The sequence below is a fragment of the Zophobas morio genome, unplaced genomic scaffold, assembly GCF_036711695.1.
Source record: "Zophobas morio isolate AGI-343-1 ecotype UQ-CSIRO unplaced genomic scaffold, CSIRO_AGI_Zmor_V1 ptg000006l, whole genome shotgun sequence".
NCBI classification, from domain to species: domain Eukaryota; kingdom Metazoa; phylum Arthropoda; class Insecta; order Coleoptera; family Tenebrionidae; genus Zophobas; species Zophobas morio.
This window is the reverse complement of record NW_026972111.1, coordinates 3,564,317-3,590,716: the sequence shown is the minus strand read 5'-3', so window position 1 is coordinate 3,590,716 and position 26,400 is coordinate 3,564,317. Positions and strand designations below refer to the sequence as shown.

The 26,400-nt window shown below is 32.5% G+C and overlaps 1 protein-coding gene across 1 annotated transcript in view; it reads left to right on the top strand.

Annotated features, from left to right (window-relative positions):
* Positions 1–948: 948 nt before the first annotated feature.
* LOC135123350 (chromosome transmission fidelity protein 18 homolog) overlaps positions 949–26,400 on the top strand; it is a 156,427-nt gene continuing 130,975 nt past the window's right edge. Inside the window, exons 1-4 of the mRNA XM_064047910.1 lie at positions 949–1,106; positions 1,160–2,964; positions 17,300–17,576; positions 17,636–17,850. Of these exons, the coding sequence (XP_063903980.1) occupies positions 1,028–1,106; positions 1,160–2,964; positions 17,300–17,576; positions 17,636–17,850 (2,376 nt within the window). The 5' untranslated portion in view covers positions 949–1,027. The remainder of the gene's footprint in view (positions 1,107–1,159; positions 2,965–17,299; positions 17,577–17,635; positions 17,851–26,400) is intronic.

The window sequence follows — 26,400 nt, the reverse complement described above, 5'->3', positions numbered from 1 at the left end:
CATTAATGCAGAAATAGTTGCCCGCATTGACTCGGTTTGTGAATATTCGGCGAACAATACAATTTTTCCGAAACAGGATTTGAACATACAATTTAAATCTGGGTTCAGGGGTCACAAGATCGTTACACGATTTGAAAGAAGTATTGTTTGCCCCTCTGACTATAAGAACAATGACCGTGAGTAACAATGTAGCACCTGGTTAACAAACGACGCGCCAAATAGTCAGGTTTTGCCTTAAAAATTTTAACACATTGTTGATGATAAAGGATTCATTTTTTGCAAAATGAAGAAACAGTACTTATGAAAAATTTAGTATTCCAAATGAGTCCATCTTCCTCTACATAATTACCACACAGTATAATGGTGTAGTTTATTAACATTAAATAATGACGAATAAGCGCTAAAGTATCTTAGTATCTCACAAATAACAGTCTTTCCGCTCAATCAGCGTTTCTTTTTCATTTGAGCGCGCAATTTATTTATTGTAATCAACACTTTTAAAATTAACTTACACTCACAAAGGTAAAAAAAATGAACATGCATCTGTTAACAAACAAATATTAAAAAATAACAATAAACAAAGTATAATGTTACCCACTAAACAAAATTGTCACGATTGCCGTTGCATAATAATTAAACAAAAACCACTACTACACCGTTATTAATACGTAGATAACGGTCCCCCAAAAACAAAAACTTAACGGCCTAACGACCCACTTTACCTACTTTAAAAACAAATAATCACCATAATTACCCCACAAATACCTCAAATTAGATCCTAAACACTTCCTTCGTGAAATTTACACCGTTAAGAAAATATACAACTACCAATAATTAAATTCCTCTTAAATAGTTCAACCTAATAAAAACCAGAAACCAAGCCTTTAATTACTAAGTATAGGCAACCAACAATCTCGATGTGTTAGTTCGCGAATCTGCCACCACCCGGCAAGTGGCGCACAGTGGCGCGAAAATTCTCCAACCAAAATATTTACTACAATCAGTCGAAAAAACCGTTCCAGACGCGATGGAGGAGTTCCCCACGTCTGAAGATGAGTTCGACCTCATGTACGGCGACGATCTCGAGGTGCTGCGCGACCAGGAAGGTAATCCCGGTGAAAACAAAAAGTGAGGTTAAACCTAACCCCAAAATTTTTAGATCCGGAGAAAAGTCCAAAGAACTCGCGAAAAAGTCTGGATTTTGCGTCGACAGTTACTACAAAGGACGCACCGTCGCAGGATTTATTCGAGGACGATTTTGCTCCGCTTGAGGATGATGAGGGGGCTAACGTACCGAGTTCTGTGGAGCCCTCGAATGCCAATAAACGCACAATTGAGGAGCTGTTTGGCGACATTGACGACATTTTGTTTGAAAATCAGACCAAAAAGAGGCGTACAGAGGGTGAGAATGCGGAAGAGTTGGCTTTGATTGAGCATATAATTGAGTTACGGAGACTGGCTAAAGAGAGGGATGCCCCAGATGTTGTAAGGAGGGACTACACTGGCGTGCACGATAGAGACAAGAATAATTTGTCGTATACCGTACCGAGCTACCCTTTCATAGGGGTAACCAGAGATGACGGTCAAAGAGTGTATATAAGATTCCATTCAGAACAATATGAGCTGGAAGAACGACAAAGAATAGTCCAGGAAATTAGTTCAAAGAGCGACTCCGCCTCAAATCAAGACTTATGGGCCCAAGCACAAGAACTTATTCTCAAACAAGTCGAAACTCAAGACGAACAATTTTTTAATCCCACTCCTGACGACAAAGAACTGTGGGTGGATATGTACAAACCGCGCAAATACTTTGAGCTTTTGAGCGATGAAAGCACCAATCGAGTGATGCTGCGTTGGCTCAAACTCTGGGATAAAGTCGTCTTCAAGCGAAAACCCAAAATTAAACCCGTCAAACCCAACGAGAAACAACCCAAAAATAAAATCGATTTGTGTACGGATTTGGACGAGCACGGGAGACCCCATCATAAGGTGGCCCTTCTCTGTGGCCCCCCGGGTCTCGGTAAGACCACCCTAGCGCACATGGTGGCTCGCCACGCTGGCTACAACGTCGTCGAAATCAACGCTTCCGATGACCGAAGCATCGACGCTTTCAAAACGTCCATAGAAAACGCAACCTCCATGCGCTCCGTTCTGGACACCGAAAAGCGCCCCAATTGTCTCATTTTTGACGAGATAGACGGAGCCCCTGCAGCTTCCATCGACTATTTGGTGAAGTTCGTCACTGGGGCTGCCACCAAAACGAAGAAAAAATCCCAACTAAAAGAAAAAAACGTGCTAAAGAGGCCGATTATTTGTATTTGTAACGACGTCTACGTCCCGTCGTTGCGCCCCCTGAGACAAGTCGCTTTCGTTGTTAATTTCCCCCCGACTTCCAACACCCGACTTTCTGAACGCTTGATGGAAATATCGAAGTGGCAGAGGGTCAAGACCGACATGGGGGCCATGCTTGCACTGGCCGAAAAGTCCCAAAACGACATCCGCTCGTGTCTTTCCGTCCTCCACTTTTTCAAGGCTCAGGATAAACCGGTCACGTTGTCCGACGTGCATAAAGCCAGCGTTGGGAAAAAAGACACCCAGAAGGGGATTTTTTCGGTTTGGCAGGACATTTTTTTGATTGAGAGGGGCAAAGGTGGGAGTAAGTTTGGGGGTTTGAGGGAGAGGATGGGTAAAATTTTGGACGGGGTGAATTCATTTGGGGACTACGAGAAGGTGGCGCAGGGGGTTTTTGAGAATTATCCACATATGAATTTTAAGAGTGTCGATATGAGCGAGACTTGCTTGGCGTTGGAGTGGTTTAGTTATAGTGATATGCTGAATACGGAGATTTATTCCACCCAGAATTACGAGTTGGCGAGGTATTTGCAGTACGCGTTCGTGGTTTGGCATTTTGTTTTTGGGAGCAGGACGTGGCAGAAGTTGCAGTATCCGAGTGCTGGATATGAGGTGAGTGTTGTCTATTTTTTTGGAAATTTAGCGCCTCCGATAATTATTGGGCTCGGGTTACGCCTCGTACGAATTTTTTTTGTTTATTTTTACTTCCTGTGTGTAAGAGTACGAAAAAATAGGTCTCCCGTTTCCGTCTGTCTGTTTCTCTGCTGTCTGTCGGAATTTTTATTAAAGATATAAACTACTTGCCCGATTGTTGTCAAATTTTATATGTATTAGGCATATCGTATAGATTTAAATAAATAAAAAATAAATAAATAAATGAATAAATTCACAAATCAAATTTTATAATTTTTCGAAAAATCTGGATTTATTTACGTTCGACCAATTTTTTAATATCACGACTTTTCAATTTTTCAACTTTAATTTTTTCAATTTTTCAATTTCTCGACTTCCAGATTTTTCAATTTTATTTTCTGGATTTTGTATCACAATTTTTCGTTTTTTCGTTTTAATTCCTCGATTTTCCAATTTTTAAATTTTTCAATTTTGCAATTTTAGGCTTAAATTTCCGAGTTCTATAATTTTCAATATTTCGATTTCACAATATTTCGTTTTTCCGATTTTGCACTTTTTCGATTTTTAAATTTCTCAATTTTTTAATCTTTCGATTTTTCAGTTTTTGATTTCTTCAATTTTTGAAGTTCTTGATTTCCAATTTTTAGGTTTTTCAAAGTTTTCATTTTATACTTTTTTGTTTATTCATGTTTAATTTTTCAATTTTATAATTTTGCAATTTTTTTCTTTTTTTAAAATTGAGAAACAAAAAATTGTAGAATCAGCACATTGAAAAATCGAAAAACAGTAAAAATAAAAAATTAAAAACCGAAACTAAAAATTGCGAATCGAAAATTTGAAAAAATGAAAAATTAATGAATTGAAAAATGAAAAATTGAAAACTTGGAAAAATTGCAAAAAAGGTAAAAACGAAGCTTTTTGAAAAATTGGGAAAACATCAAATTGAAAAAAGAGAAAAATTATAAAATCAAAATATTGAAAAGTCGAAAAATTGGAAATAAAGAAAATAAAAAACCGAAACGAAAAATTGCAAACCGAAAATATGCAAAAATTTAAAATTAAAATTTTAAATCTAAAATTTGAAAAATTTAAATGTTGGAAAATTGAAAAACTGAAAAATTTAAACTTGAAAACTTGAAAAATGCAAATCGAAGAATTGGAGAAACGAAAAATTGAAAAAATAAAGGGAATATAAAACCGAAACCAAAATGTGCAAATCGAAAAATTGAAGAAATGAAAAATCGAAAAACCAAAAAATTAAAAAATTAAAAATTGAAAACTCGTGAAATTGCAAATCGAAAAATTACAAAATGTAAAAACTGAGATATCCAAAAGTTAGAAAATCGAAAAACTATATTTAAATTTAAAACTGAAAAACAAAAAATTTTAAATCGGAACTTTCAGAAATTCAAAAATTGAAAAATGCATAAGTTGGAAAATTGAAGAACAGAAAAATTTAAATTTGAAAACTAGAAGAATTGCAAACGGAAGAACTGAAGAAAGCAAAAATTGAAACATTAAAAAACCAAAAATCGAAAAAATTAATGAATCGAAAAATTGGATAGAAGAAAAAACGAATAGAATCAATTCTTCGACCCACAAACTGAAAATTTTCACAGTGAAAAAGGAAAAACCGAAAAATTAAAACAATAAAGAAAATAATAAACCGAAACGAAAACGTGCAAAACGAAAAATTGAAAAATCAAAAACGTGAAAAGTTAAGAATTGAAAATTCGTGAAATTGCAAATCGAAAAATTGAAGAGACGAAAAATGTAAAAAATTAAAAGTACAAAGCCAAAAACTTATAAAATCGGACCCTTGGAAAAACGAAAAATTTTAAACTTAAGAAAATAAAAACTGAAACGAGAAATTGTAAATCGAAAATTTGAAGAAATCAACAATTAAATAATCGAAAAATTGGAAAATTCGAAAGTTGCAAAAATGAAAAACTGATTTTTTTTTAAATTTAGAAAAATTGCAAATTAAAGACCTGAAGAAAGGAAAAATTGAAACATTTATTCATTTATAATATAATTTCATATTTTATTCATTTATTTATATATTTATAGATACAAGATTCATTACAGGCAGTTTTCACCATGCGCATGCTTTGAATCTCACATTGTGTTCACATATACAATATTGGCAAAACAATAAACAAATAAAACAAAAGAATACTGCTTAGATCAGCTCACAACGATGAATTCACACACACCTGCGCGCGCACCCATTCGCACGTTGACACATTTCCCATACCTAGACAAAATTGCTTTTACTGCAGTTGTGCAATACCCGACGACCTAGGTCACTCAGAGTCACCAGGAGCCAGGAAGAACAGGTTCATGTATGTTATCGGCATATTACTGACGCCACGAGAAAACAATACACATAAAAATATTCGAAAGAAAAACTTAACAAGAGCTTCCTGCATTTCACACAGAACGGACTACGAAAATGGAGCAATATGCTGATATAATACAGTCAGCCGAATCTTAGAGTGTGTATATAGTCAAGAAGTAAAACTTTTATCTATACATTCATTGACATCGAATATTCTGGCCGGTAAAAGATTTTTTTTTTTCATTTTTTTGTTTGTTTTCGAGTAAAGAAAGGTTTCTACGACTTGACCACAAACTCACTTTTACAGATATAAATATTTATAATTTATTAACAAATATAACATTCAGTAAACTTTTTAAACTGGAACAGTGCAACTCGCCGAAATAAAAAATGAACAAACGTAATTTCATTGTTCCGTTTATTAGACTAGCGGCACATATATATTTTATTATTAATTAGTCACTACCGAACTAATAAAAGCATGAATTTATTAGAGTGATAATCCCGCCGAACCGAACTCACAAATAAGGTAAAACTCAAGGAGGACAGAAATGAACGAGAATTTAAATGAACATTTAAAAACTTAAAATTGAGAAACTTAAAAATCGAAAAAAAATTCAATAATAGAAAACTTGGAAAGAAAAAAATAATCGATTCGAAAAATTGGAAAACCCATATTCTGAAAAATTTCATATTGCAAGAAAAAATAAGATGAGGACATTGAAAATTGAAAAACCGGAGAATTGTAAAAATAAAGAAAACAAACCGAAACGAAGAATTGAAGAAATGAAAAATTAAATAATCGAAAAATTGAAAACTAAAAATTTTGAAATCAAAAATTGCAAAATCTGAAAATTGGAAAAAAACAAATGTTGGAAAATCGAAAACTGAAAAATTAGAAATTGAAAACTTGTGAAATTGTAAATTGAAAAATTGAAGAAACGAAAAACTGAAAGTGAAAAAACACAAAGTTATAAATTCGGAATATTGAAAAATCGAAAACTTGTAAAAATTAAGAAAATAAAAAACCGAAACGAAAAATTGTAAATTGAAAATTTGAAGAAATTGAAAATTAAAGAATCGAAAAATTGAAAAACTGAATAATACAAACTTAAAATTGATGAAAAAATATAAAATCAGAACAGTGAAAAACCGAAAAATTGAAAAAACAAAGAAAATAAAAAACCGAAACGAAAAATTTTAAATATGAAGAAATGAAAAATTAAAGAACCCAAAAATTTGAGATATTAAAATTTGAAAACTAGAAATTTTAAATCGAAAAATTGCAAAATCTAAAAGTTGAAAAATTCAAAAGTTGGAAAATCGAAAAACTGAAAAATTAAAACTTGAAAACTCCAAAAATAAAAAATTGGAACGAAAAATTGCAAATAGAAAATTTAAGAAATGAAAAATTAAAAAATTGAAAAATTAGAAATTGAAAACTCGAGAAATTTTGAATTGAAAAATTCATAAGTTGGAAAATTTAAAAAAATTAAAAAAAATATTGGAAAGAAGCAAAACGAATTGAACTGAAAAATTGGAAAACCCAAAAATTGAAAAATTTCACATTGAAATAAAGAAAAATTATAAAATCTAATATAATAAAAATTGAAAACTGAAAATTTTGAATTGAAAAATTGAAGAAACAAAAAATTTAAAGTGAAAAAACTAAAATTTATAAATTCGGAACATTGGAAAATCGAAAACTTGTAAAAATAAATCAAATAAAAAACGAAAACGAAAAATTGCAAATCGAAAATTTGAAGAAATAAATAAAAAATTAGAAATCTAAAAAATTAATAAATTCTAGAGTTGGAAAATGAAAAACTCAAAAATTTAAACTGGAAAACTCGAAAAATTGCAAATCGAGGAACTGAGACAAAAAACTGAAACATTAAAAACTAAAAATCGAGAAATTTAAAATTCCAAAAAAATAGATGAAAAATTATAAAATCAGGACACTTAAAAACCGAAAAATTGAAAAAACAAAGAAAATAAAAAACAGAAACATTGAAAAATCAGAAAACGCAAAAATAAAGATAATAAAAAACCGAAACGAAAAATTTCGTAAATCGAAAATATGAAGAAATGAATAATTCAAGAATCGAGAATTTGAGATATTAAAATTTTAAAACTAGAAATTTTAAATCGAAAAATTGCAAATTCTAAAAATTGAAAAATTCAAAAGTTGGAAAATTGCAAAATCTAAAAATTAAAAAATTCAAAAGTTGGAAAATTGCAAAATTGAAACTTGAAAACTCGAAAAATAAAAAATCTGAACGAAAAATTGCAAATCGAAAATTTGAAGAAATGCAAAATTGAAGAATCGAAAAATTGAAAAATTAAAAATTGAGAACTTTAGAAATTTTGAATTGAAAAATTGCAAAATCTAAAAATCGGAAAAATTCAAAATTTGGATAATTAAAAAACTGAAAAATTTAAACTTAATATTGATGAAAAATTCTAAAATCAGAACACGAAAACCGAAAAATTGAAAAAACAAAGAAAATAAAAAACCGAAACGAAAAATTGCAAAGCAAAAATATGAAGAAATGAAGAATTAAAGAATCCAAAAATTTGAGATATTAAAATTTGAAGACTAGATATTTTAAATCGAAAAACTGAAAAATTAAAATTTGAAAACTCCAAAAATAAAAAATCGAAATGAAAAATTAAAAAATTGAAAAATTAGAAATTTTGAATTGGAAAATTTAAAAAAATTAAAAATTTAAACTTAAAAACTCGAAAAATCGCAAATCGAGGAACTGAAGAAACGAAAAATTGAATCATTAAAAAACTAAAAATCCAGAGACTTAAAAATCGAAAAAAAATAATATTGGAAAGAAGCAAAAACGAATTGAATTGAAAAATTGGAAATCCCAAAAATTGAACAATTTCACATTGAAATAAAGAAAAATTATAAAATCTAATATAATAAAAATTGAAAACTAAAAATTTTAAATACAAAAATTGGAAAAATACAAAAGTTGGAAAATCGAAAACTGAAAAATTAGAAATTTAAAAATCGGAAAAATTCTAAAGTTGGAAAATGAAAAACTTAAAAATTTAAATTTGAAAACTCGAAAAATTGCAAATCCATGAACTGAAGATAAAAAACATTGAAACACTAAAAACTAAAAGTCGAGAAATTTAAAATTCCAAAGAAAATGAGGAAAAATTATAAAACCAGAACACTGAAAAACCGAAAAATTGAAAAACCGAAAAATTGAAAAAACAAAGAAAATAAAAAACCGAAACGAAAAATTGCAAATCAAAAAACTGATGAAATGAAAAATTAAAGAATCGAAAATTTGAGATATTAAAATTTTAAATCAAAAAATTGAAAAATTCAAATGTTGGAAAATTGAAAAACTGAAAAATTTAAAGTTTAAAACTAGAACAATGAAAAATCGAACGAAAAATTGCAAATCGAAAATTTGAAGAAATGAAAAATTAAAGAATCGAAAAATTGAAAACTGTAGAAATTTTGAATTGAAAAATTGCAAAATCTAAATTTGGAAAAATTCAAAAGTTGGAAAATTTAAAAAAATAAAAAAATTAAAAATCAGAATTGGAGAAACGAAAAATCGAAACATTCAAAAACTAAAAATCGACAGACTTAAAAATCGAAAAACATTAATGAATTGAAGAATTGGAAAGAAAAAAAAACGAATCGAATCGAAAAATTGGAAAACCCAAGAATTGAAAGTTTCACATTGAAATAAAGAAACAAGATAAAATCTGAAGATTGATAAATCTAAAAATTTAAAAATAAAGAAAATAAAAAACCGAAACGAAAAATAATAGTAATAATATTATATATAAATATGTATAATTTTAAAAATGCTAACTCGAACACATTGCCAAAATGAAGAAACAAGAAAATGGAGCATTGAAAAATTGCAAGTTGAAAAAGTTGAAGAAACGAAAAATTGAAAAATTAAACATTGAAAACTCGAGAAATTTTAAATCGACAATTGAAAACTTCCAAAGTTTTTAAATTGAAAAACTGAACAATTTAAACTTGAAAACTCGAAAAATTGCAAATTGAAAAACTGAAGAAAACAAAAATCGAAAATCGAAGAGTTGAAGAATTGAGGTTAAAATAGTTGCGGGAGTGTTATTTATGTCACTGGCTTAAACTTCATAAGAGGTGATCAGAAAACAAAAGTGACAAAAAATTTTAATAATTTTTCATCAACTAACATAAATCCCCTAACAGAAAACGAACACAACATTGAACAAATGAATTTTTAAGTGACCATTGTTTTAATTTGTATTATACCTATTTCAGCGTCAATAAATAAAAACTTTCACCATTACCGAAATGGGACAATCTCAGCCTGGTCGCACCTGTAACGAATCCGCGCCTAATTCCCCCCAAACCAGAACTCGGCGACTTAACAAAACTTTCCTCCCATTATTCGTTGGAAGGCATCCATTTTTCCACCCCTTCGCATCCGTCTTAAATAAATTATCCATCGGACAGTTTAGCGCGCCAACGAAGATGAAGAGTTTAAAGTTTTTGACAGTCGGTCCGAATTTATGTGTTGTCGGCTTTATAATTTGAAATTCTATCCGGGAAAAGAGGACGCGTGGGAACAAAGCGCCGCCTTCCGAATAATTAATGAGTACTTATTGTGTGGCGTAATTACGCTCCGGTTGTTGAGAAACCCTTTTAAAGAAATGAAAACGTATTAAAAAGTGCGCGCACGAAAACTGCGAGATTTTCTTTTGATTTAAGCAATTTGGACGGGGGCAGGGTCGGATTGAGGGGGGCAGACGGACGGGGTTCGCTCGAGCCCCAAACATTTTTTTAGGCATCGCTGTCGCTGGGTTTTATTTGTACTAATTACTGCAGCACGAGTAGATTTATTTAATAATTTGTTAAACTGAACGTCACTAATTTTCCGGGGGGATAAATACATTCGTTTTCTTCAGTTTTCCAAACTCTCTAAATTAATCTCAGTGTCAAACTAAAACAAAAGAGAATCGAAATCTTTATAAATCAATGAGGAAAATGGGTAAATAACTTTAGAAAAAGAAAGAAAAATCCAAAGACAAAACGTTTAGTGGAAAAAGGACAAACTTATTGAGAATTTTCCACCGATTTTGAATTTTGAGTCAATTTTGCTCTTCAAATTGAGGAGGAAAACTGGAACACATTTTCCAAAAATTTTTCAAAATCAACTCGATTCTAAATGAAAAAAACAACAATTTGTTGAAAATTAACTTTTGAAAATGTCAAACAATCCACAAAAAATTCTGAGATATAAAGTCAAATTTTTAAAATTTTTGAAAATTTCCTATCTTTCAATGGGCGATTCTGGAAAAACCGTTGGAGATATTGAAGAAATGAGGCCGGAAGTGGCTTTTAGAGCTGGAAATTTACAAGAAAATGTATTTAGTTAAGTTTCAAAAATGGTCGAAAATGTGCCGAAATTTGAAGCATTTGAAAAAGTTGTCTAAAAAATCCACAAAAAATTCTGGGATATAGATGGCGACGTGTTTATTCCTAAAGTATATGGTGTTTATGGTCACGGAGCCATATTTTCGAAATATGCGGTTTCACATTAAAATTTTTAAAAAATCCCAAAATTGGAAAAATTTCACGTTTGAAAAAGTTGTCTAAAAATCCTCAAAAAATTCTGCAATATAGATCTCGACGTGCTGATTCTAAAAATATACCATGTTTATTGTCACAGAGCAATATTTCCGAAACATTTGGTCTTAAAGTCAAATTTTTAAAAAATAATTTCCAAAAAATTCTAAAATAATTATTACATCGGGTTCCATTTCTATAAAAAAATGTTCGGTTTATAGAGAATTGTTCGTAGATAATGAACCTAAAGGCATTTTTAATGTCGTTATCGAAATAACCGAGGAAAAAAAGAAACTAATTTCCAAAAATTTTCCAAAAGAGAGTTTTGTAGGTTATGAACCCGAGGCCACTTTTTTGACACCTCTGCAAATAAACGACAAAAACAAGATAATATTTTCCCACAAAATTAAAAAGAAAGTTCAGAAATAGTGGAAAAAAAACTTATCTAAACAGACAAGGAAAACGGAAACACATTTTCCTAAATTTTTTCAAAACTGCTTTGTTTCGTAGGGGAGAGTGGATAAAATTGGCGGGAATTAGCTGTCACATATTTACATTTTTTATCTCTCTCATTTAACCGAAACAAATGGGTAAACAATTTCCAAAAAAATCTAAAATAATTATTATAACGGGTTCCATTTCTGTTACCAAAACTTCGGTTGACAGAAAATTTTCCGTGGATTATGAATCTGAAAGTTGTTTTAATGTAAGTGTTGAAATAACGTAATAGGAAAATTGGAAAATAATTTTCCAAAATTTTCCAAAAAAATTTTTCGAATAGAAAAACAAAAATGTGTTTAGTTAAGTTTCGAAAATGTTCGAAAATGGGTCCAATAATAATAAAAATTTCACTTTTGAAAAAGTTGTCTAAAAATCCACAAAAAATTCAAGGATATAGATCTCGACGTGCTGATTCTAAAAATATATAGTGTGTTGATGGTCACGGAGTAATATTTTCGAAATATTCTGTTTTTGAAGTCAAATTATTTAAAAATTTCAAAAATTGCGATATTTCAGTGGACGACTCTGGAAAAACCATTGCAATTATCGAAGAAAAGAGGTCAGAAAAGACTTCTAGAAATCGAAACCTCCAAGAAAGTACATTTAGTTATGTTTCCAAAAATATCGGAATTTGAAGGAAAGGCCATTGGAAAATTTTCACTTTCGAAAAAGTTGTTTAAAAATCCACAAAAAATTCTAGAATGTAGATCTCGACGTGGTGATTGCAAAAATATATAGTGTGTTTATGGTCACGGAGCAATATTTTCTAAATATTCGGTTTTAAAGTAAAATTAAAAAAAAATAATTTCCAAAATATTGTAAAATAATGATTACATTTTGTTCCATTTTTATAAAAAAAATGTCTGGTTTACAGAAAATTTTTCGAAGGTAATGAATCTAAAGGCACTTTTAATATATTTAGTTGTTGAAATAACCGAGGAAAATTGGAAAATATTTTTCCAAAATTTTCCAAAAAGTGTTTAATCGACTCCTAGAATAGATTGCGATTCCGAAGTCACTTTTTTACTCCTCTTGAATAAGTGAGGAAAAGAAAAATAATTTCCAAAAAAATATCCAAAAAAACGTAAAATAGTCTTTATTTGCGCTGGAAAATGATAACCTCATGAAGAATCTTGTGCGGATTTCGAAGTTAAAGTCAATTTTGGTCGTCTAATAGACGAGGAAAGTGGGAACATATTTTACAAACATTTTCCAAAAAAATTTTTCAATAAGTTTTTGGATAAAAAAACTAGCAAATAGAGCTTCTCGTAGATGACAAACCTGAAGGCACAATTAATGTAGTTGTTGAAAAAGCCGAGGAAAACTGGAAAATGTTTTCCAAAATTTTCCAAAAAAATTGTTACAATTGGCTTTTCGAAGAGAAAAACAAAAACACTAGCTCATAGAGGGATTCCCGTAGATTGCGATTTTGAAGTCAATTTTTTTACTTCTTTTGAATAAGTGAGAAAACGGGGAAAAAATTCAAAAAAAATCAAAAAAACGTAATATAGTCTTTATTTACCCTGGAAAATGATAAACTCATGAAGAGTCTTTTACGGATTTCGAAATTAAACTCAATTTTGGTCTTCAAATAGACGAAGAATGTGGGAACACATTTTCGAAAATTTTCCGAAAAATGTTTCAATAAGTTTTTGGATGAAGAAAAAACTCCAGAAAATAGAATTTTACGTAGATGATAAACCCAAAGGCACATTTAATGTAGTTGTTGAAAAAACCGAGGAAAATAGGAAAATAATTTCTCAAAATTTTTCAAAAATTGTGGCAATTGGCTCTTCGAAGAGAAAAACCAAAATGTATTTAGTTACGTTTCGAAAACGGTCGAAAATGGGTCGAAATTTAAAGAAGAGGGTGTTGTAATAATAAAGACAGTAAAATTAAATATTTAAAAATTCCAAAAATTGCGATATTTCAATAAACGATTATGAAAAAACCGTTGCAATTATGGAAGAAGCGACGTCAGCAGGGTCTTCTAGAGCTCCAAATCCACAAGAAAATGTATATATTTAGTTAAGTTTCGAAAATTATCAAAAAGTGGGTCCAAATTTGAAGAAGGGGAAAAATTTGACTATTGAAAAAGTTGTCTAAAAATCCACAAAGAAATTTGTGATGTAGATCTCGACGTGCTGATTCCAAAAATATAGCGTGTTTATGGTCACGAAGTAATATTTTCGCAATGTTCAGTTTTAGAGTCAATTTTTTAAAAAATAATTTCCAAAAGATCTAAAATAATTACTTTGGGTTCCATTTCTATAAAAAAATGTCCGGTTTACAGAGAATTTTTTGCAGGTAATGAACCTAAAGCCACTTTTATTATAGTTGTCGAAATAACCGTGCAAAATTGGAAAATAATTTTCCAAAATTTTCCAAAAAAGTCTCTAGCACATAGAGAGATTTTCGTAATTGCGATTCCAAAGTCAATTTTTTTATTCCTCTTGAATAAGTGAGAAAACGGGAAAAAAATTCAAAAAAAAATCCAAAAAAAAAAGTTAAACAGTCTTTATTTACCCTGGAAAATGGTAAATTCATGAAGAATCTTCTATGGATTTCGAAAGTAAAGTCAATTTTGGTTTTCAAATAGACAAGGAAAGTGGGAACACATTTTCCAAAAAAATTTCAATAAATGTTTCAATAAGTTTTTGGATAAAGAAAAAACTCCTATCGGAGAAACAAGGCCGACAAGACTTCTAGAGCTCGAAATCTACAAGAAAATGTATTCAATTAAGTTTCAAAATTTTCCAAAAATTTAGTCGAAATTTGAAGAAAGGGAAAAATTTCACTTTTAAAAAAGTTGTCAGAAAATCAACAAAAAATTTTGGATGGATCTCTACGTGCGGATTTCAAAAATATAGCGTGTTTATGATCACGGAGTAATATTTTTGCAATGTTCAGTTTTAAAATAAAATAAAAAAAAAATATTTCCAAAAAAATCTAAAATACTTATTACTTTGGGTTCCATTTCCATAAAAAAGTGGCCGGTTTATGCAGAATTTTTCGCAGGTAATGAAACTAAAGGCACTTTTAATACAGTTGTCGAAATAACTGCAGAAAATTGGAAAATATTTTTCCAAAATTTTCCAAAATAAAGTGTTATAATAGGCTCTTCGGATAGAAAAATAAAAACACTAGCTCAGAGAGATTCTCGTAGATTGCGTTTCCGAAGTCACTTTTTTACTCCTCTTAAATAAGTGAGAAAATGGGAAAATATTTCTAAAAAAAATCCAAAAACCGTAAAATATTCTTTGATACCTTGGAAAATGATAAACTCATGAAGAATCTTCTACGGATTTCGAAATTAAAGTCAATTTTGGTCTCCAAATAGACGAGGAAAGTGAGAACACATTTTCCAAAAATTTTTCAAAAATGACTTGATTGGCGCGGAAAAAGCACGAACTTTAACTTTTTGAAAATTCCGAATCTGTAGTCATGTTTATTACACCTCTGTATTTAACTAATAATAATTATTATACTGAGTCCTATTTCTAACAAGAAAGTCCGACTTATAGAGAATGTTTCTAAAATTATAAGTCTGAATGCATAGTTTTTCAAATATAAATTAATAAAAATGGGAAAATAATTTCCAAACATTTTCTAAAAAATGTTTCAATAAGCTTTTGCATAAAAAAAGCTCTAGCAAATAGAGTTTTTCGTAGATGATAAACCGAGGAAAATTGGAAAATAATTTCTCAAAATTTTCCAAAAAGTGTTACAATCGGCTCTTAGAAGAGAAAAACAAAAATATATTCAGTTACGTTTTGAACACGATCAGAATGGGTGGAAATTTGAAGAAGAGGGTGGGGCGAATAATAATAAAAAGTCAAATTATTTAAAAATTTCAAAAATTGCGACATTTCAATGGACGATTCTGGAAAAACCGTTGCAATTATCGAAGAAACGACGTCAGCAGGGACTTCTAGAGCTCAAAATTCACAAGAAAACGTATTTAATAGTTTCGAAAATGATCAAAAAGTTGGTCGAAATTTTGAAGACAGGGAAAAATTTGACGTTTGCAAAAGTTGTCTAAAAATCCACCAAAAAATCTGGATGTACATTTCGACGTGCTGATTCCAAAAATATAATGTGTTTTTTGTCATGGAGTAATATTTTCACAATGTTCAGTTTTAAAATCAAATTTGTAAAAAATAATTTCCAAAAAATTCTAAAATAATTGTTACTTTGGGTTTCAATTCTATAAAAAAATGTCCGATTTACGGAGAATTTTTCGCAGGTAATGAAACTAAAGGTAAATTTCATACAGTTGTCGAAATAACTGCAGAAAATTGGAAAATATTTTTCCAAAATTTTCAAAAAAAAAAAGTGTTACAATTGGCTCTTCGAAGAGAAAAACAAAAACACTAGCACATAGAGAGATTCTTGTAGATTGCGATTCCCAAGTAATTTTTTTTTACTTCTCTTGAATAAGTGAGAAAACGGGGGAAAACATTAAAAAAAATCCAAAAAACGTAAAATAGTCTTTATTTACCGTGGAATATGATAAACTCATGAAGAATCTTCTACAGATTTTGAAATTAAAAAAAATTTGGTCTTCAAAAAGATGAGGAAAGTGGGAACACATTTTCCAAAAATTTTTCGAAAATGACTGGATTATTGCGAAAAATAGCACAAACTTCCGAATTCCGAATCTGTAGTCATGCTTATTACATTTCTGTATTTAACTGAGACAAATGGGTAGATAGGTAATTTCGAAGAAAAAATCTAAAATAATCATTACAATATTTCTAAAATTCCAAATTTTAATGTCCAAACATTTTCAAAAAAAAAAAAGTCAACAATGGGCTCTTCGAATATAAAAAAAAACACTAGCATATAGGGTTTCTGGTAGATTGCCATTCCAAAATCATTTTTTACATCTCTGGTAATAAGCGAGAAAAACGGGAAAATGTTTTACAAAAAAACGTTAAAACAGTCTTTATTTATTGGTAAAAGCAGGAGAATTTTCTACAGATTTCGAATCTAAAGTCAAGTTTTCTCCTAAAAGAGACGAGAATAATTCGATTTGAAAAAGCAATAATATGTTGAAAATTCCAGACACGTTTTTTATATCTATATTCATTTAACCGCAACAAATGGGCAAACAATTTAAAAAAAAAAAAAATATTATTACAATGGGTTTGATTTCTATATAAAAACTTCCGGTTTACAGGAATTTTTCGTAAATTAGAAACCGGAATGCACATTTAATTTGAGAAATGTTTTCAAGTAATCGATGAAAATGGCAAAATAATTTCCAGAAAATTGTCGAAAAAATTTAAGCTGATTAGGGATTTTTGATGGATTACGAACATTAACTCATTTTGGTTCAGCACATTTGAAATAATCGAGAAAAATGAAAAAAATCGTAAAAAACTGTAGAATGAAAGAACAATTTTTTCATCCCCGCCACAATCTGTTGACGTAATTTCAAACAATTATTAAATGCATGGAACGTTTCTAGCCACAGCTATAAACTCGCATTAAAGAAACAAATAACCCTCAGTGACGACCGTGGCATTTCCCGGAAATCGTATATTAGCACGAAGTCGTCACGATCCCAATTAAAAAACCAAAATTGCAACATCAAAAACCGTGTTTTTATAACGTCTAAAAGAAAGATTATGTTAAACAGTGGCGCCGCGTCACAGAAAAACCCGCCATCCAAATCCGGCCCTGCTTCCCCTTTAATGAGATCGTGAATTATGCAGCGGGCCGAGCAAACTCGTTACATTTAAAAAGATATCATCCAATACTTGTCCGGTAATTAACGTCTCTACTTTGAAAATTGTACCTCGGAGAGTGATAGGGCGTCAAGTCTCCAGCTTTGTACTTTTTCAATTAGAACCGTTTTGTTCCAGGCGAGAATGAAGCAAAATAGACAGAAAGCGATTATCGGGGAATTAATGCGGGGCATGCAGCCCTCGATCCGCTCGTACGTCGATCCGTCGACCTTGATTTTGGACCTAATCCCCATGTTCATGACGATTCTTGCACCTTCGTTCCGACCGATAAGTTTGCACTTGTACACCGAAGAAGAGAAGAAAGTTCTGGATCGCGTCGTCAATGTGATGGTCGACTACAACTTGAACTATGTGCAGGAACGGACTGCCGAAGGTGCCTATGTGTATAAGTTGGGTAAGGTTGGGTCTGGTTTTCCTGTAGGACGACGAGGAATGATATTGGGGTTAATACAGATCCCGGTATTGACGAAATCGCCTCTTTCGCCGCCTCCAGGACCCTCTCCTACTCCAACAAGCAGCTCATCGCCCAGGAGATCGAGGCCGCGAAGATGCGCCGCTTCGAGGCCGCCCGGCCACCCCCCGCGCCCGAACAGCCGCCCTCCGCCTCCGCCTTGCCCAACCACCTCCAGACCCTCAAGGCCAAGAGCGTCGCCGCCTCCACGACCCCGGTAAGTGGTCAATTCTCTTCGTCGGAAGCGCGTTCGCGGCGCTCCGATGTGTTAACTCCTGGTAAATTGCTTCCGCGCTTAATGGATTTTTTGGACCGAGAGGAAATAACTCGGCGAGGTCCCTCCCTCTAGACTTTCCGTCCAGACGAAAAAATAAAAACATTATAAATCTATCCGACGGAGTAAATCTGTTATGATCATCATTCCGGATCTCCATTATTTCCATTAAGTGTGGCGGATTGCGGTCCATTACCGGCATAATTAAGACCGTATCGGGGGCGAGTGGCTCCTTTCATATTCTTTTCATATTTAAATGGTAGAGGCCATTATGGCGGTGCGGCGTGGACGGACGCCCCGCCAATTTTTGACGTTTTGTTGCAGGAACGGGCGATTTATCATCGGATGGAGGGGGCGGGGGGAGGGACGCGGTCCGGCCGGATTAGGTTTTAAATCGGAATCAATTTATTGAAATGATGGGAGTGATGGGATTAGTGGTCGGGGTTTTGCGGATTTGGGAAGTTTGCTTGATGGGAATAAGGGGAGTGTCGTCTTACGTTTTCGGGTACATGTTTTACCAAAGTTATTATTTACACTTTTCCGTTGTGTTATAAACTTGTTTACGTAGTTGTTGTATCACAAGAAGATTTCTACTTGGGTTTCATTTTTAAATCTTTTTCTACATTTTCGCCTCGTAATAATTTGAATTTGCGGAGCGAATGCAAAATTTTGCGAATTATGTGTTCTTTTGTAAAGTGAGAATGGGAACTAATAGAACGTAGGCTGTTAAAAAAAGAGTTAATTGTATTTTTTCTTGTTTTACTACTTATTTGCTACATTTATTTCTTATTTCTGAAGAAAAAAATGAGAAAACGGGTGGGTGGGCGGGGTTAAATTTAACTGTTTCAAACAGAATCTTTGTAAAGCAAGCAATAGCCCCGCCCACCCACCCCCTCTTTATTCCAGTGATTACCCTTAATATTGTTCAGTCATTTACCAAAATCAGTCTTATTTTAACAAATCTTATTTAGCAAGTACTACACTGCACTAATCCAAGTTCATATACGTATCCTTGCCAAAATGTTGATGAGGTCTTAACATTATTAATATTTTCAAAATTGACGAAAAAATATAGTTTGAGATTAATTATTATTGTTTGTTTTTAATCCTAGCATTTATATTTTTAAATCCTAGGATTAAAAATGAATCGTGGCTTAGTAGCGCAAGTTTTTTTTCCTAATTGTTTAAGACGGCTGAAGATAAAAATTCTTAGGGTCTTCATTATAAAATGAAAAAAAATTAAAGTTTGGTATCTTTAGTAAGATATATTTCGTGTATTTTCATGTTGAAGAACATGCACTTCTTTTGGCATACAATCTACAACCCATTTTATTGATTTATTTGTTTTTCAAAAATTGATATATTATTAGGCGAATTTATGGAATTAATTAACCCCGCCCACCCACCCCGCCTCCATTTCAGTGCTTGATTTTATCTGGTCAGAATGAACGGTGGATCTTAAATGAACAGAAATAAAATTCGTCGTTAGAATGAAAAATTCGCGTGTGGGCGGGGCTACTACTTCCTAAGGTAAGACTAGTTTTGGGAAATAACATATCCTCTAGGAAAATGTAGAACGAGTGGGCGGGGCTAATTTTTGATTCGAGTCATAAGACTGAAAAATATTAAAAATAGTCATTAGAGTGAAGAAGGGGTGGGTGGGCGGGGCAGCTGTTTGTTCATAAAACTCTATAGAAAAAAGTTAATCTCAAACCCGCCCTTCGCCTTTATCCATTTCACTGACTTATTTAATTTACTGTAAAATGGGAATCGAATTCTAATTTAAAAAGCTGTAGAATCTAAGACTTAAAAGACAGTCAAAAGTGGCCCCGCCCACGTACTCCTATTCCGTTTTGATCACTCATTTTATTGGTTCTGCGACGGAAGTTGGATTTTGTAAATTTTAATTATTTTTCGAAAAACTGCTTTGCCGTCAACGTTTACATTTAAATAATACAAAAACGCGTAAAGTAGACACACTTATAAACGCCGCCGCTCTTCCCCGGGCTAATGAAACGATTTATTAAAGTGGGTGGAGTTTGTGCGAGGCGGAGGAGTATCGGTTATATTGTTTTTTAAATGTGATTCTCCGTCTGGTATGCTGATTTAGTACCAGTTTAATACTTTTTAGAGACCTTGTTGAACAATTTATCTATTTTCTCACCAACGGTTTAATGGATTTGCTTAAGATTGCAGTAATAATAATGTTGTCATTGATTAACAATATCAAGAGTAGTCACTAAAATAAAGAGGGCGGGTGGGTGGGCGGCCGATTGCTTGCATTCTCTCTGCGACGGAAGTTGGATTTTGTAAATTTTAATTATTTTTCGAAAAACTATTTTACCGTCAACGTTTACATTTAAATAATAAAAAAATACGTAAAGTAGACATACTTACAAACGCCGCCCTTTTTCCCCGGGCTAATGAAACAATGTATTAAGGTGGGTGGAGCTTGTGCGAGTGGGAGGAGTATCGGTTATATTGTTTTTTAAATGTGATTCTCCGTCTGGTATGCTGATTTAATATCAGTTTAATACTTTTTAGATACCTTGTTGAACAATTTATCTATTTTCTCACCAACGGTTTAATGGATTTGCCTAAGATTGCAATAATAATAATGTTGTCATTGATTAATAATATCAAGTGTAGTCACTAAAATAAGGAGGGTGGGTGGGTGGTTGGGTAGGACTATTGCTTGCATTTAAGACTCTGTAGGGAAAAGTTAAACTTAAGTTAGATCACTCACACGATCTCTTTTTTTCTTTTAATTAAGAAATAAATCTTAAGGTAAATAGTATAATAAAAAATTTACGATTATATCTTTTTTTTACTTTTTTCACGCCCTAGACCCAATTAGTTTCAACTTCCACACGACAGAAGAAAATTATTAACCCCGCCCACCCACCCCGCCTCCATTTTAGTGATTAATTTTAACTGGCCAGAATGACCGTAGATCTTACAGTGAACAGAAATAAAATTCGTCGTTAGAATGAAAAGGCCACGTGTGGGCGGGGCTACTACTTGCTAAGATAAGACTATAAGAAAATAAAAGTAAGGGGGGCAGGCCTAGTACCTGCTAAGACAAGACTAGTTTTGGGAAATGACACACCCTCCAGGAAAATATAGAGCGAGTGGGCGGGACTAGTTTTTGATTTGAGTTATAAGACTGAAAACTATTAATTATTGGAGTGAAGAGGGGGTGGGTGGGCGGGACAGTTGTTTTTTTATAAGACTATAGAAAAAAGCTAAACTCTGACCCGCCCATGGCCTTTATCCATTTCACTGACTTATTTTATTTACTGTAAAATGATTAACAATATCAAGAGTAGTCACTAAAATAAGGAGGGTGGGTGGATGGGCAGGCCTATTGCTTGCATTTAAGACTCTGTAGGGAAAAGTTAAACTTACGCCAGCCCACTCACACGATCTCTTTTTTTTAATTAAGAAATAAATCTTAAGGTAAATAGTGTAACGAAAAATTTACAATTATGGCTTTCTTTTACTTTTTTCACGTCCTAGACCCAATTAGTTTCAACTCCTACACGACAGAAGAAAATTATTAACCCCGCCCACCCACCCCGCCTCCATTTCAGTGATTGATTTTATCTGGCCAGAATGAACGGTAGATCTTATAAGGAACAGAAATAAAATTCGTCGTTAGAATGAAAAATTCTCGTGTGGGCGGGGCTACTACTTCCTAAGATAAGACTAGTTTTGAAAAATGTAGAACGAGTGGGCGGGACTAGTTTTTGATTTGAGTTATAAGACTGAAAAATATTAAGAATAGTCATTGGAGTGAAGAGGGGGTGGGTGGGCGGGGCAGCTGTTTGTTTATAAGACTCTACAGAAAAAGTTAAACTCAGACCCGCCCATCGCTTTTGTCCATTTCACTGACTTAATAATAATAATAATAATAATAATTTTAATTCCAACAGACTAACGTCTATGGTGGAAACACACAGAGTTACATTAGTAGGTACATACTTGTAAACATTAATACAGAAAAAAAAAAACTAACAAATTTCAACTTAAAACTAACAGGTTCTTAAAGTGAACAGAGGAAAAAATATGATATGATACGTTTACTTACATTGTGGTTTAAATATACATAAATATATACGCTTAATTAAAAATTTTTACAAACAATTAAAAATTTCTACAAACAGTTAATAGCTTTAATTTAAGTCTTGGATTATAAAAATTGTCAAAAAATACGTCTACTCCATGAGGTATTATACAATTAGACAGTCTTAAACATCTGATTAGTGGACTGTTAAAATGGTGATAAGTACATGGTACTTTGTAATAAAATGTTGTTGGAGTGCGACAGTTTACACGTGGACAAACAAACTTTATACTCTCTAATATAGATGTACAAGATATGTTACCGTTTATCAGTTTTTGCATAAAAGATATACATGCCATATTCCTACGACTTTGAAGTGAGGATTCACCTATAATATCAAATAGCGCTCTTGAATCACAGTGCTGAGGCGGATAAGTACCATACATTTTAAAATAGATGAATTTAGCAATTTTTCGTAATACATTTTCAACGAGGTTAATATAAACTTGATAATAAGGCATCCAAATTATGCAACAATATTCAAGTTTGCTTCTCACTAAAGTATAAAACAATATTTTAATACTAAATATATCTTTAAAATCTGTTCCATTTCTTATAATAAACCCTACCGTTCTTAGAGAGCTATTAACCATTTGTTCGATATGTGGGACGAAAGACAAAGTAGAATCAATTATGACTCCTAAATCTCTGTATGCATTACACTTTTGTAACAGTACACCATTGATATTATAATAAAAGTTAATTTTATCTATCTTTCTCGTGCAACTCATGATTTTGCATTTGTCTTTATTAATTTCTAGTTTATTAATACAACTCCAAGTAATAAAATTATCTAAATTGCCCTGCAGCTTTAAGCAATCATTATTAGATCTTATGATGTTAACTATCTTTAAGTCGTCTGCGTATATGAAACATTTGCAGTTAAGATGTTTTACAACATCATTGAAGAAAATTACAAACAGCAAAGGACCTAAGTTAGAGCCTTGAACAACCCCACTATTTACAATAAACTCAAAAGACTTAAATCCACCGTACTCGACAAACTGCCTTCTTCCCATAATCATTGATTTTAATAAGAGCAATATATTATCACAAAATCCATACATTTTAAGTTTTTTAAACAGACTTGTTTTATTTACTGTAAAATGGGAATTTAACCCTAATTTAAAAAGCTGTAGAATTTAAGACTTAAAAGAAAGTCAAAAGTGGCCCCGCCCACGTACCCCTATTCCGTTTTGATCACTCATTTTATTGGTTCTGCGACGGAAGTGGGATTTTGTAAATTTTAATTATTTTTCGAAAAACTACTTTGCCGTCAGCGTTTGCATTTAAATAATAAAAAAACACGTAAAGTAGACACACTTATAAACGCCGCCCTTTTTCTCCGGGCTAATGAAACGATTTATTAAAGTGGGTGGAGCTTGTGCGAGTGGGAGGAGTATCGGTTATATCATTTTTTAAACATGATTCTCCGTCTGGTATGCTGATTTAATACCAGTTTAATACTTTTTAGATACCTTCTTGAACAATGTATCTATTTTCTCACCAACGGTTTAATGGATTTGTCTAAGATTGCAATAATAATGATGTTGTCATTGATTAACCATATCAAGAGTAGTCACTAAAATAAGGAGGGTGGGTGGGTGGGCAGGCCTATTGCTTGTATTTAAGACTTTGTAGGGAAAAGTTAAACTTAGGCCAGTCCACTCACACCATCTCTTTTTTCTTTAATTAAGAAATAAATCTGAAGGTAAATAGTATCATAAAAAAATTACGATTATGGCTTTTTTTACTTTTTTCACGTCCTAGACCCAATTAGTTTCCAAGTCCCACACGACAGAAGGAAATTATTAACCCCGCCCACCCACCCCGCCTCCATTTCAGTGATTAATTTTATCTGCCCAGAATGAACGGTAGATCTTATAATGATCAGAAATAAAATTCGTCGTTAGAATGAAAAATTCGCGTGTGGGCGGGGCTAGCACTTCCTAAGATAAGACTAGTTTTGGGAAATATCATATCCTCTAGAAAAATGTAGAACGAGTGGGCGGGGCTAGTTTTTGATTTGAGTTATAAGACTGAAAATTATTAAGAATACTTATTGGAGTGAGGAGGGGTTGGGTGGGCGGGGCAGCTGTTTGTTTATAACATTCTATAGAAAAAAGATAAATTCAGACCCGCCCATCACCTTTATCCATTTCACTGACTTATTTTATTTACTGTAAAATGGGAGTTGAATTCTAATTTTAAAAGCTGTAGAATGTAACACTTAAAAGAAAGTCAAAGGTGGCCCCGCCCACGTACCTCTATTCCGTTTTGATCACTCATTTTATTGGTTCTGCGACGGAAGTTGGATTTTGTAAATTTTAATTATTTTTCGAAAAACTACTTTTCCGTCAGCGTTTGCATTTAAATAATAAAAAAACGCATAAAGTAGATACCCTTATAAACACCGCCCCGTTTCCCCGGGCTAATGAAACGACTTACTAAGGTGGGTGGAGCTTCTGCGAGTGGGAGGAGTATCCGTTATATTGTTTTTAAATATAATTCCCCGTCTGCTATGCTGATTTAATACCAGTTTGATACTTTTTAGATACCTTGTTGAACAATTTGTCTATTTCTCACCAACGGTTTAATGCTTGCAGGCCTATTGCTTGCATTTAAGACTCTGTGGGGAAAAGTCAAACTTAGGCCAGTCCACTCACACGATCTTTTTTTAATTAAGAAATAAATCTTAAGATAAATAGTATAATAAAAAATTTACGATTATGGCTTTTTTTTTAATTTTTTACGTCTTAGACCCAATTAGTTTCAACTCCCGCACGACAGAAGAAAATTATTAACTCCACCCACCCACCCCGCTTCTATTTCAGTGATTGATTTTATCTGCCCAGAATGAACGGTAGATTTTATAATGAACAGAAATAAAATTCGTCGTTAGAATGAAAAGTCCGCGTGTGGGCGGGGCTACTACTTGCTAAGATAAGACTAGTTTTGGGAAATGACATACCCTCTAGGAAAATGTAGAACGAGTGGGCGGGACTAGTTTATGATTTGAGTTATAAGATTAAAAAATATTAAGAATAGTCATTGGAGTGAATAGGGGGTGGGTGGGCGGGGCAGCTGTTTGTTTATAAGACTCTATAGAAAAAAGCTGAACTCAGACCAGCCCATCGCCTCTATCCATTTCACTGACTTATTTTATTTACTGTAAAATGGGAGTCGAATTCTAATTTTAAAAGCTGTAGAATGTAAGACTTAAAAGAAAGTCAAAAGTGGCCCCGCCCACGTACTCCTATTCCGTTTTGATCACTCATTTTATTGGTTCTGCGACGGAAGTTGGATTTTGTAAATTTTAATTATTTTTCGAAAAACTACTTTGCCGTCAGCGTTTGCATTTAAATAATAAAAAAACACATAAAGTAGACACACCTACAAACGTCGCCCCTTTTCCCCGGGCTAATGAAACAATTTATTAAAGTGGGTGGAGCTTGTGCGAGTGGGAGGAGTATCGGTTATATTATTTTTTAAACATGATTCTCCGTCTGGTATGCCGATTTAATACCAGTTTAATAATAATAACTTGTTAGATACCTTGTTGAACAATTTATCTATTTTTCACCAATGGTTTAATGGATTTGCCTAAGATTGCAATAATAATAATGTTGTCATTGATTAACAATATCAAGAGTAGTCACTATAATAAGAAGGGTGGGTGGGTGGTCAGGGCTATTGCTTGCTTTTAAGACTTTGTAGGGAAAAGTTAAACTTAGGCCAGTCCACTCACACCATCTCTTTTTTCTTTAATTAAGAAATAAACCTTTAGGTAAATTGTATAACTGTCCCACACGACAGAAGAAAATTATTAACCCCGCCCACCCACCCCACCTCCTTTTCAGTAATTGATTTTATCTGACCAGAATGAACGGTAGATCTTATAATGAACAGAAATAAAATTCGTCGTTAGAATGAAAAGCCCGCGTGTGGGCGGGGCTACTACTTGCTAAGATAAGACCATAAGATAATAAAGGGTAGGTGGGCAGGGCTAGTACCTGCGAAGATAAGACTAGTTTTGGGAAATGACACACCCTCTAGGAAAATATAGAGTGAGTGGGCGGGACTAGTTTTTGATTTGAGTTAGAAGACTGAAAAATATTAAGGATAGTCATTGGAGTGAAGAGTGGGTGGATGGGCGGGGCAGCTGTTTGTTTATAAGACTCTATAGAAAAAAGCTAAACTCAGACCCGCCCATCGCCTTTATCCATTTCACTGACTTAGTTTTATTTACTGTAAAATGGAAATTGAATTCTAATTAAAAAGCTGCAGAATCTTAGACTAAAAAGAAAGTAAAAAGTGGCCCCGCCCACGTACCCCTATTCCGTTTTGATCACTCATTTTATTGGTTC